At 38.8% G+C, this 12,640-nt stretch overlaps 1 protein-coding gene and 1 long non-coding RNA gene across 2 annotated transcripts in view; one reads left to right on the top strand and one right to left on the bottom strand.

Annotated features, from left to right (window-relative positions):
• LOC137199226 (uncharacterized) overlaps positions 1-12,640 on the bottom strand; it is a 348,155-nt gene that overhangs the window by 280,923 nt on the left and 54,592 nt on the right. The gene's annotated exons all lie outside the window — the stretch shown is intronic.
• Positions 3,566-12,352, top strand: dio2 (iodothyronine deiodinase 2). Its single transcript, XM_067614451.1, has 2 exons — positions 3,566-4,091; positions 6,740-12,352. Exons 1-2 carry the CDS (start codon positions 3,876-3,878, stop codon positions 7,334-7,336), a joined length of 813 nt encoding a protein of 270 aa, XP_067470552.1. The 5' UTR covers positions 3,566-3,875; the 3' UTR covers positions 7,337-12,352.

Here is a 12,640-nt window from a genome sequence, read left to right as displayed (position 1 = left end):
GGGGCCAGAGTGGGTGACATAGAATCCCATTTAAAACTGCTGGCTAACAATAAGCGTAAATATGGTAAAATCAATATTCATGTTGACAGTAATGACTTCTGATTATGCCAATCGGAAGTCACTAAAATTAATGTTGAGTCAGTGTGTACATATGCAAAAACAATGTTGGACTCCGTATTTTTCTCTGGGCCCCTGCCACATCTTACCAGTGATGAATAGCCGCATATCATCATTCAACCACTGGTTGTCAAGGTGGTATCGAACAAATGACGTGGGCTTTGTAGATAATTGATGAACCTTCTGGGGAAGACCTGGTCTGATTAGGAGAGAGGGCATACATCCCACTTTAGATGGAGTAGCTCTCATGTCTAAAAATATGGCTGAGTTTATTAGTAGACCAAAAGCATGACAACCCAGAGTTGAGACCAAGAGGCAGAGTTGCAGTCCTACACACTTCTTTGCACTTCCATTAGAGCACCAAAACCCCAATCAAAACCACTTAAATAATTTAAATCTAAAGTAAACAGAGGAGGAGTTACACATATAAATCTAATAAAAATGAACACCACTACTGCAATAGTACAAAAGAATAGGATAATTAAATGTGGATTCTTAAAGTTGGAGTGTGGGACTTTTTTCTCCCCCTTCTGGCAGTGAGAGTAAAGGCTCAGCTCAGATCAGCTGTGATTGCCTGAGTACAAAAAAAGTTACTAGGACAAGGGGAAGACATTTCTCTTCTTTTGATAACCCCCTTTCTGTTGGCTTCCCGAGTCATTTTAAAAAAGATGAAAGAAAAAGAGAACCAGAGTGAGAAAGGGAGAGAGAGCAGCTGTGGTCAATTGAGCTACAGAGTGAATGAAGAGAAGGAGCAGTGGTAGCAAGAAAACTGGTGAATAAGATCAATACAATGTTATTTTCTGATTGTTTCATAGTTGTTACATTCTAGAGCACAAACTTGCCCACACCCCCCTCACACCTTCGCTCAACTCTGCAGTGGTGCGCTGCAATGCCTGATTTGGTCTGAATACTGCCTGACACAGGCATGCAGCATGCTCTCATGTGCATCCTGAATGACAGGCACACAGAGACAGGCTTGGGTTGAGATATGGTTGCAGAATCTGGCACAGCACCAGCAATATTGATGGGTTAACTAAGCTTCTGATAAACTTAAAAATACATGGATTACTTAAAAAACAAATTACCCTTTGTCATTTTCCCATTGGAATTAAACTGCAATTCTTGAACTGATAGCTTCTTGAACTGTTTTTATTCTCTGTGACACTTAAGTATCTGCCAGATACTGTAGTCTATTGTGTGTTCATCTAACGGACTGAAGCCTGCTCACAGCTAACATCCAATCACAATCGATGTTTAATCCTGCCCAAATGTGACAGTCAAACCAATCAAACCATGGTGGGTGGAATTAAACTTTCAACGTTGAACCCATGCCCCATTCTACAGGCTGCAGGCCAGTTACTCCTCAAACCTCTACAGCCAACCTCCACTGGGTGGACATTAGGTTTCCAACCGTGCTCCTCTGCTGCCAAGTCTGTATATCTAAGCTGTTTCCTCTCATAGGCCATTTCTATTGTATCCTCCCATGGTAGCTCCACAAAATACACAACATGCTCTGTTTCTAACCACAACACAAGATCTGGTCTGAGATTAGTGGCAGTTATTTTCTGAGGAACTATGAGCTGTTTTTGCCCTACCTCATATTTGTTCAAACTTGACCTGTTCAGCCTCACAAACAAACAAAATCCAGTTTTCTTTCTTTTTTGCATCCAGTGAGTTTACATCTAAGTGCTTACTCTCAGTGGCTGCTGCTAGATAGATACTTGAATATGTCTCCAGGTGTATTGCCCTGAGAGAGGCTTGTTTTACAACCGAGAATGCACTGAAGTGAAGCCAAACCTCAATATAAAGGATATGTTGGGTCCTCGCCCATTCACTCACTGAGATTTTGGGGAGATGGTAGCACATGGTGGCAACTGTCACTCAGGAGGTAGAGCGAGTCGTCCACTAATCGGAAGATTAGCGGTTCAATTCCCAGCTCCTCCAGTCCGCATGTCGATGTGTCCTTGGGCAAGATACTTAACCCCAAATTGCTCCTGATGGCTGTGCCATCAGTGTGTGAATGTGTGTGAATGATTAGATTTCCTCTGATGGGCAGATTGGGACCTTGCATGGTAGCCCCTGTTCCCATTCAGTGTATGAATGCGTGTGAATGGGTGAATGTGATTTGTAGTATAAAAGCACTTTGAGTTGTCGGAAGAAGGAAAGGCGCTATACAAGTACAGTCCATTTACTATTTACATCATAAGATGTTCCTAGCATGAATGTAATCCTGCCTGCTTCGATTCCTCACCCTTCCGTCCAGTTCTACAAGTTTCCTCCTGCCAACTGCTGTTGCTTTGCTCCATGTAGGCTGTGCTATGCCCAGTTCAAATCCCCCATGTCCATGCTGTACCTGCCTAATTTAATTTGATCATGCTTGTGTGCTTCAAGCATCCAGAAAAGCCTTGAACCCCAGCTTTCTGCACTAAGATGTTGATTAAGTTAATTCTTTCTGGGTAACTAGATAACCTCTGTGCCATGACACTTAAGAAAATCTTACCTTCTCCCTCCTGCCCTTCGCCAAGACCTACCTCCATGCTACCCTAGTAAGCCTCCACAAGAACAGCAACAGGGCACACCATTAAGCCCAGGGGCCAATGCTGACCTTGCTTGCCTAGCTACCATTTCCACCTCCTTCAAAGTGGAGGCTTTAACATCCTTTGGGTGGTGTAAGAGGCATTATGTTTCTTTATTCAAAATTTCTATAAATCAGGGGTCAGCAATTAGGTTCAACCATTTGCCAGATTTTCACAGGTTACAAGCTCATATTTATTGGGATTTACATGTGCCTTTTGTTTACATTATTATGTACTGTAGATTTATGAAGAGCCATGTAATAGCTTTGATGCAATATATAAAAGGGAAAACTTAAAGCTTTTGTTAGAGGGCCAAATATTTTTGTTGGAGGGCCACATTTGGCCCACGGGCCACTATTTGCCCACCACTGCTATATGTGTATCTTGTTGCTCATTAACTATCTCTCTGTCTCTCTCTTTCTCACACACACACAAATGCACACACATACTGATACGCCCATTCCCACACCTTAAAAATGTATCATTTCATAAACTCATCATAGGTTAAAATGTTTAAAACCTTAACCTAAAAAGAAACTAACAGCAACAGTCAGATAAATGAATAGTAGTGGACTAAAAAGTACAGTGCTTTCTTATGAAACATAATGGAGTGAGTTTTCAAGTGGCATATACATTACTTAAGCAAACTAAACATGCCTCACTACTTACTTGAGTAAATGTGCTTCTTGTGAGTGTGCTCACAAGATTGATATAAACCAAATTATAAATTATACACACAAACATTTAATTTATTACATGTGTGTGGATCTATGTAACATAAGACCCCCCCCCCCCCAGAGAATTTATTCCTGGCTACGCCACTGGTGCACAGAGCAAAGGAAGGCGGGGACAAAGGGGATGCACTAGGTCTGACGTCAGAATCTTGCTACAAAGATAAGCCGTGAGGTTTAACAAGAAGTGCAATGCTCGTGCTCATAAGACGAGTGATCAAGCTCCAGTGGTCTCCTCACACCGCTGAAAAGGACAGACAAGACCGTTCTGCAAGTTACACCTTGTACACCTCCCCTATGTTCTGCAGAAAGTCGGGAGCACTCCATGGGGCAGTGCAGAAACTATGAAGGGAGTGACTGAGACCATACGGCGTTGCGCGTATGCAGGGCAGTCCGAAATAACTCGCCAGCTGTAGGTAAGCCTACGGTCGTATAGACGTAGGAACAGAAAATGGGGATGGATCTGCTCGTGACACTTCAGATAATACCTGGATTCTTTTCAAACTGTCTGTTCCTTGCCCTGTACGACTCCATGGTACTCGTGAAGCACATTGTGTCGTCTCTCAGCTGCTCCAGGTCTGCCTGCTCTGGAGAGTGGCACCGTATGTTAACTTCAGCTGGGCTCCGCTCCATCTGGAATAGCTTCCTTCTAGACGCCTATAAGCAGGTAAAGTTGCGATGAAGCCGAATTCAGTTTTTGGGCTCACAGTGCCATGAATGAATGCATCCCTTGATGCATATTTTTTCTAAACAGATATTTACATTGGATTTTATTAATAAAGAATTGAGACTAAAATTAATATTTAAAATTGACACGATAGATTTTCACAAGAAAATCAATGTATAATAACCTGTATGTAATGTGCTACTCGGTTACAAATCAACTATCTTCTGTAGACATCTGCAGACCTCACCCGAGATACTTCATGTTTGTTTTTGCAGTTTGTTGATTTTTGGCTACAAATCAAGTTTCCCGCAACTAACAAAATATTGGATTGATTACAGAACATTCCTATTAGATCAGTAGTTATTGACACTTTGGTTCTTCTTTAAAAAGGACCTGATGTCTTATTTCCACTGTTGGGAGGCATTTTCACTTAAAGTAATAAAGTTATTTAATAAAGGACATCATGTCTGAACAACAATCACAAATGAGGTAAAACACCTTTAAAAACAATTAACACCTGAAATTTAAATATAATATCAACTAGCTAATGTTAATCTTTGTCCAGTTAAGAACGTTTGTCAGTTGAAACGTTTAAACTATAAGCACTAACCGCTCCAGATTCATCACCATTCATTATCAACTCTACCACTGCTGTGCAGCTAGCGGACAATGTGTGTAGCACACTTGAAGCTGGGGGTTGCGAGATCAAGTTGGGTATCCCCCAAAGCCATCCTTCACTCTTTATCATAGCAGTCTTTTCACAGAAAAAACACAAACCAGGCAACTCTGCATAGATCTTACCAGTAACATTATGTGGAGGTGAATTAAATGACAAGATTGTTTGATATTGATACAAATATTGGTAGGGACAATTCAGCAACACCTTGACAATGGTAGGTCCGACCATCCATACCCATGGATTCTAAACTATCGCAAAAATTAAACTCACCTATGTAGTATTAGGGCAACATCTTTTGCAAAGTGAACTTTGTTTAAATTAATACTTTTGGTGATAAAAGCTACATATAAATACACATTTGCTGTTAATTTAGATGTGGTAATGACAGGTTTTCTGACACAGGATGAGACATGACAGGTACCAGATGTGGCTATAGGCTACATGAATTGTAGGCTACTTTTTGTTTCTTCAAACATGTCAAAACAGCCATCTCACAGCACAGGTGCTATCATCATTTTTTTGTATATTTTGTCTTACGTTTGTGATCACAAAATAATAATTCCATGGGCAACTCAGAAGCTTGGTAATGACTGCTGTTCAACATAGTATTTATGACTGTGACTATATGTCTAAGTCATTCAGTTATCTGGCAAAACAACTAGAAGAATATGTCAATGAGAACAACTCAGGCTGCATTAAAACACAGCAGGTGATTACAGGGAGCAGAAGAGTCCAGACAGGTTTGAAGCCATAAAGTAAAATTAATTCAACAAAATTTATTCACATTTGTATTACATCGCTTACATTGCTTTGAAACAAAATTCACAGGTGTATTGACATTTGTGACTATTTTTGTTTAGTTTAATCAATGTCAAGCTATCAGTAAATTAATTTAAATTTTTATAAGTTTTTTTTTAACTTCCCAGTAGATTTGGGAAAACAGGAAGAGATTTACACTTCTAAAGTTTACAGCCTTTTAACAGAAACTACAGGCAAAGCAGTGGGGATAATTTAACCCTTGATAATTGTTAAGGCCCTTACACACCCACACCTGTACAGATGTTTTCACAAATTTTCCTGATTAGGCTTCTGTTAAGGGCTGTGTTTGTCATTTTGCAACCTCATCTAAGTCCCAGTCTAAGTCCTCCCAGTGCCAACCTTAGCTTGATTAGCTAGAATAATAAAACACAACAAGTTTGTGTGTGTTGGGGTTGAGAAAACTGAGAAAAACAGGACAGGATGTGTTAACAAAGTATAAGTAGGTGATTAGAGTAGAGCTAAAACAATTAATCAATTAGTTGCCAGCTATTACATTTATTTCCAAGTATTTTGATAATTGATTCATCTTTTGGATTTATCATTTAAGAATAATCGTCCAAATTCCTTAGTTCCAGCTTTTCAAATGTGAATATTATCTGGTTTCTATGAAAATAAACTGAAAATCTTTGAGTTGTGGATGGTTGGTTGGGACAAAACAAGACATTTGAGGACACCATCTAAGGCTTTGGGTTATTGATATTTTTCACCATTTTCTGACATTTTATAGACCAAACAACTTATTGATGTAATAGATAAAATAATCAACAGATTCATCGATAATGAAAATCATCATTAGGTGCAGTCTGACAGGCAATTAGAGATGAGTTTAGGCACACACACACACACAATGTGTATGTGTATTGGAAAGGTAGAAGGTAAACTGAATCACTGATTGAAACAATAATCATTACAAACTGATACTATAAACAGTCATAAGGTAATGCTGAACATACAATTGCAATGACAGAATCCCTTTCAGATTTACCCTCACAATCTTTGAAGCCATAGGAAAGGCACAATATGTACAGTTTTGCAAGAAGTAAAATATGAAAATAGTCTGTTAAAAGGTAAAGACAAAGCCCACTTTACATCTCCTTGATGTGTGCATTGTGCAAGTAGTAGATATTAATGCCTCTTTTTACCTCCTTAGGTGAAACTTGGCTGTGAAGCACCCAACTCCAAAGTGGTGAAAGTGCCTGATGGCCCTCAATGGAGCAGCAATGTCAGCAATATGACTAATGTGCCATCTGGTGCCAGAGTCCAAAATGGTGATGAATGCCACCTCCTGGATTTTGAGTCATCAGATCGTCCTCTGGTGGTCAATTTCGGCTCCGCCACCTGACCCCCCTTCATCAGCCACCTGCCAGCTTTCCGGCAGCTGGTGGAAGACTTCAGTGATGTAGCTGATTTTCTGTTAGTGTACATTGATGAGGCTCACCCATCTGATGGCTGGGTGGCCCCTCCTATGGGCGCTTGCTCTTTCAATGTCAGGAAGCACCAGAGCCTGGAGGAGAGGCTGGGAGTGGCACGCAAGCTCATTGATCACTTTTCCCTTCCACCACAGTGTCAGCTGGTGGCTGACTGCATGGACAACAATGCTAATGTGGCTTATGGTGTGTCCAATGAACGGGTGTGTATAGTACAACAGAAAAAGATCACCTACCTGGGTGGTAAGGGGCCTTTTTTTTACAATTTGAAGGATGTGCGGCAGTGGCTGGAACAAAGTTATGGTAAACGATATAAGTAATCAGAAGCAGGACATGGGCCTTTTCTCATCTGGGAAAGAAGAGAACATTCAGTTTTGTATAAGCATAAAAGGCAAAATCAAAAGAGGTGTTATATGGTGATATCTGCCAAAAAGCTGTGATGAATTAAGCTCCAGAGTTGTGGAGTGACTTCTTTTAGTTTTGAAATCAGGCCAACTTTTCTCACACCAATCCATTACAGCTGACATGAACATGTGTAAGGACCTGTGCCGATGATCCACTGATTGGATCTGCTGGTTGGAGAAAACATACAAAGTTGACAGTGTATGTGCTTCACTACATGATTCCCACTGAAATTAAAAACCAAATAACTTGAATAGGGATTATTTTAATTATTTATTTCATAGAGGTTTTAATATTTGATAGTTTTTCACTGTGGTCTAATGTTTTTATGGACTATGTCAAAAATTTCATTTTATGTATGATCTTTATCTACCCTCCTTTCTCTTTGTATACATGTTCATTCATACACTATATAATGACCATTGTTCTCCATCTGACAGCTCTACCCACATTTTTCCCTTTCCATATAATAAGTATATCCCCCTTGGAAGTTTTCGTTTCATTGTTTTTACAATATTGAAGCAAAACAGATTTCATGTGACTTTTTTGACACTGATCAACAGAAAAACACCCTTGAATGCTAAAGTGAAAACAGATCTCTCCAATGTGATCCATATTAATTGCAAATATAAAATATAACACATTTGTTTGCATAAATATTCATCTCTTCCAAGTCAGTATTTGGTAGATGCACCTGGTCTGGTTGCATAGGGATTGTGAGTGAACAGCCTTTTTCAAGTCTAGCCACAAATTCATGATTGGATTAAGATCAGGGGCTGTATTCACAGAGAATCTTGTCTTACCACTAGCAGTGTTCCTAAATGGCACTAAAAGTTCCTAGCTAGGAGTTTCCTCTTAAGATCAATTCACAAAGCTACTGAGAGCAACTTTTAGTAAAGAACTGAGAGAACTCCTGAGATAAGAGAAGGAATGACCCAGTTGCTATGGATGACATCATGTTTCATTGATGAACTTACTGTCTCCACACTGATTGGTTTACAGGTGCCCGTCTGTGTTAGTGGATGTTATGGAAAATATTAATCAATACAAAGGAACGTGATTAGATAGATGGATAGATTTTATGAACAAGTCTTTTAAATGTTTTATACATACTCACAAATTTCATACATGAAACAAAGTAATGTATTGACTTGTATCTGACATCAAACACCATCTTATATAAACAGATATTTATTCCAGTTGACTGAACAAATCTTCATCCTTTGATGGGATAACTCTGCTGTACATATAGTGCCCATTTTACCAGGTAATCCAGCAATAGACATGAAATCAGCTTTAAACATTTATTCATTGCAGTAAATGATCGTTCTTTGTGAGCAGATGTTAATGACATAGAAGTCCTCTGGACTACCTCTTACTTCTCTCAGACTGAGGAACTGCTTTTAGCACTTATATGTTTTGAGGAATCAGTCTTGAACCAAAAACTAAAAGTTAGGACTTGACACGCCCTTTATTTTTAGAAATGTCCTCTAACTTGACAGTTAGGAGCTACTTTTAGCCTTAGGATGTTTTGTGAGTACAGTTTTAAGCTATTCCTGTGCAGCTTTGGATTTATGCTTGGACTTGTCTTGCTGGAAAACAAATTGACTCCCATGTGGCAGGTGTCTTGTATACTGCATCATGTTTTCCTGTAGGATTTATCTGTATTTTTCGGCATTCATTTCACCCTCTCCCCTTCACAAGCATGCTGCGGAGAAGCATCTCCACAGCGGGATGCTGCCACCACCATGCTCACGGTGGGGCTGCTATGTTTACGATGATGTGCAGTGTTAGGCTACTGCCAGACATTGCATTTGCTCTGATGGTCCAAAAGCTCAATTTTGATCTAATCAGACCATAGAACCCTCTGGCAAAATTTATCCCATATGTCGTATATTTTTTGGAGTGTTCCTTCAGAGTGGTTTTCTCTTTGTCACTCTCCCATAAAGCCACGACAGGTGAAGCAACTAGACAACTCTTGTTGTATGCACAGTCTCTGTAATTTCAGCCTCTGCAGGCTGAAACTCCTTTGAAGTTGACATAACTCACTAGTCTCCTAGCATGCTCACTCATCTTATGTTTTGCCACGATACTAACTCATCAAAAGTTGGACCTTCCACATACGATTGTATTTCTACTATAAACAGTTGAAACCCCTTGACTACACACAGGTAATTTCCATTTAATTATGTCATCTAAAAGATTTAGGTATGTCATATTAAAAAGAGTAAACACTCATGCAAACATGTAATTTGTTTTTTAATATTTGTATGAATCATCGTTTTCTGCTGATCAGTGTCAAAAAACCAAGCCCCCAGGAACAGCGCCAGAACTTGAAGCCAATATGACATAGTGGCCAAACCTTGTAATTACAATGTCATGTGATGCTAGTGGGCCCAAAAAGACTTTTTCCCATAGACTAACATTGTGAATAACTTCCAATATCCATTTGGTCCAATCACATTTCGAAAGTCTTGAAGAGCCGCATAATAGAATCATTTTATCCGCACTCAAGTCAGCCATTAGGACTAAACTGGAAGTTGGCGGTCTCAGCTGGTGGAAATCTCTAGTGAGTGTGCTTCATGGGCATGTAAGCCCATAGAGCGTATGCAGTATGTTTACATCTGGTTAATTTTTCTTACAGCAGGAAATGACTTTTTTGGCTTCATGCACCACTGAGCAACCTTCATAGGAATGAATGGGGCCCTGCCTCTGACACTGTATCCGGTTCTTTTTACACATCCATGCAAAAACCCCAAATTGAATCTACTCTGATTCAGAATTGTAAAACAATAAAACATAAAATCCCCAAACATTTTTATAGGTACTGTAAACTACTGCTTGCATACATTTATGCAGTTTATAACATGAAATATTTGCATTTCATATTATAAACTGTCATGACATTTTCTATATACATGAGGTGCTTTAAAAATCATTAAAGCATATTATGTCCCCAACAGTGAGGAGAAATATGTGGGCATCCATTTACTTTGCATGTAATGATTGCAGCACCACAGCTCCTATCTCCTAGACATCGTGTCACTAAATTGATTTGGAAGATACATTCAGAAGGAAACACCTTTGCTGCCTAGATTATGTATTTAGATTATGCCTGGAAACATTGATTCCACTCAGGGATGTGCTACATTTTTGTACCACATTGTAGGGACGTGGTCAGGAAGGATGATGGGAGGGAGGACATACAAAGCACCACACTGACACCAGAGAACGGGGTTCACATCCTGAATCCAGCAAGTGGTTAGGTTTAAGCTAACGTTGGGGGACCATGGTGGTTTTAGTTTGACTTTTTCAATTTTGTCCAAGGCCACCATCTGTCCCTGACCTTAATCAAGTGTTGCCACCTTTTAGTTGCCAGGAGCAAATATTATAGGAAAACCAATGAATAAAGTTGACAGCAAATGTTTTGCATTCAGTGCAAATATTTTGCAACTTTGCATATAAGTTCATTAACATTTTCTCATTATGTTGATAGAAACGTAATCAGATTGGCATTATGTTTCCTTAAAAATACATATATTTGCTGTTGCAAATTAGTGGTATTGGGTATATAAAGTTAATTTATAGGAGAAGGGGTTAAGCACGACCATGATCTTAACCTAATATATTTCTCTATTGCGTTTACAATACTTAGTTAAAAAAATGAAGTCAGCATCACAGTTTTATTACTTTTATACAGTGTTTCTTGATCATGTGCAAGATACGCAACATTTAGTAAATAAATAATATATGAATTTCAATTAGATGAAGAATTGCATAGAATGTATTTGGAATCACACAGTGTCAGGGGAGGTGTTACTGTTTTAGGATTACATTTTCGGCAAAGCATCTTCAGTGCATTCATCTGTACAACAAACGATCCATAATTTGGACCATAATGGTCAATAATTTTGGACCTGATCCAAAACACCACCATACCACACCGACTCAAGCTCAATATGCTTAAACAAATTTTCCCAAAAAACGGACCTGGTCCAAAAGGGACTTGAGAATAATTAGACCTGATCCAAAATGGAGTCGACAGACCTGAATAGAGAGAGCACCAACACTGGCAGCATGGTGCTTCAACAACTGATAAGCAGCATTATATGTTCTAAGAATCAGTGTTATACAAAGTTATACTGTTGTAACTAATTCCAAAAATAATTTCCTCTTTAAAGGCTCAAAGATTTATTTTATATTTGAAAAAAACATTTTCCTCACATTTACAAAGAATTTTTCTTGCACTCTCCATCTTAGAAATACTCCAATTAGAACTCTATCCAGAGCCCATTACATTGAGCATAATTTCAACTGGAGCTGGATTTAGGCTGGTTCTGGGTTAGTAGGAACTGAATGGACCTGTGAATACCTCTACTTGTCATGTTTTATGCATGATTCAAAACAGGTGTATTTATATCTTAAAGCTAAAGCAACATTTTAAGTGTAGATGTCTCCTCAGATTTAAATTTTAGGTTTAATCACACAAAACTATTAAATATCCTTTAATATTTAAATATTAACATGTTAAGGGCAGAAAGTGTTGAGGGTCAGAAAGTGTGTGTGGTACGTGTGGTCAAGATGGGTACAGAGGATGTCAGTCATGCTGAAGTGAAGCTCTATAGGACACAGATGCTTTGTTCTGGTCACAATGACAAAGGTGTGCAAATGAAAACCTGTGATGAAAGAGTCCCTGACTCGGTCTCTGGTTGGATAGTAAACCACAACTAGTCAACATGAGACAGAACCATTGCATCTGTTTTTATTGTCAGTCTACCACTGATTATGTCTCAGTAACTGATACAGACAACTCTGTTTTCCATTTCATCTACTGCGCTTTTTAATTAGTGCTTAAAGGTGCAATGTTTTCTAATATGTCAAGGAGAGAAATAACAAAATGAAAAATAAAGGAGAATGTTTGCTGCTGAAACTGATTAATATGTTATCTTTATGTCCCAAATGAATCTTGGATGTCAGAGAGAAAAGCCTTGCCAACAGAGGAAAAGAGAAAAAAAAGTCTTTTGTTCAAGTATCTTTAAGAAATAAAACATATTTTCATTACAAATCAGGAAATGTCTGACCTACCATTTATACAAACAATCTTAAGTTTCTAAAGTCATCTGGAAAAATTGATTTTGGGTCTAGTGGTGGCATGCCTAAAGACTTGACTCTCTCGTAGCTTAGGTTTTGTAAAGAAATGGAGGCTTTAGGGTTCATGTAAC

Source organism: Thunnus thynnus, chromosome 16 (genome assembly GCF_963924715.1).
Source record: "Thunnus thynnus chromosome 16, fThuThy2.1, whole genome shotgun sequence".
In the NCBI taxonomy this organism is placed as follows: Eukaryota; Metazoa; Chordata; class Actinopteri; order Scombriformes; family Scombridae; genus Thunnus; species Thunnus thynnus.
Note: the sequence above shows the minus strand (reverse complement) of the source record. Positions and strands in the feature narration are given on the sequence as shown.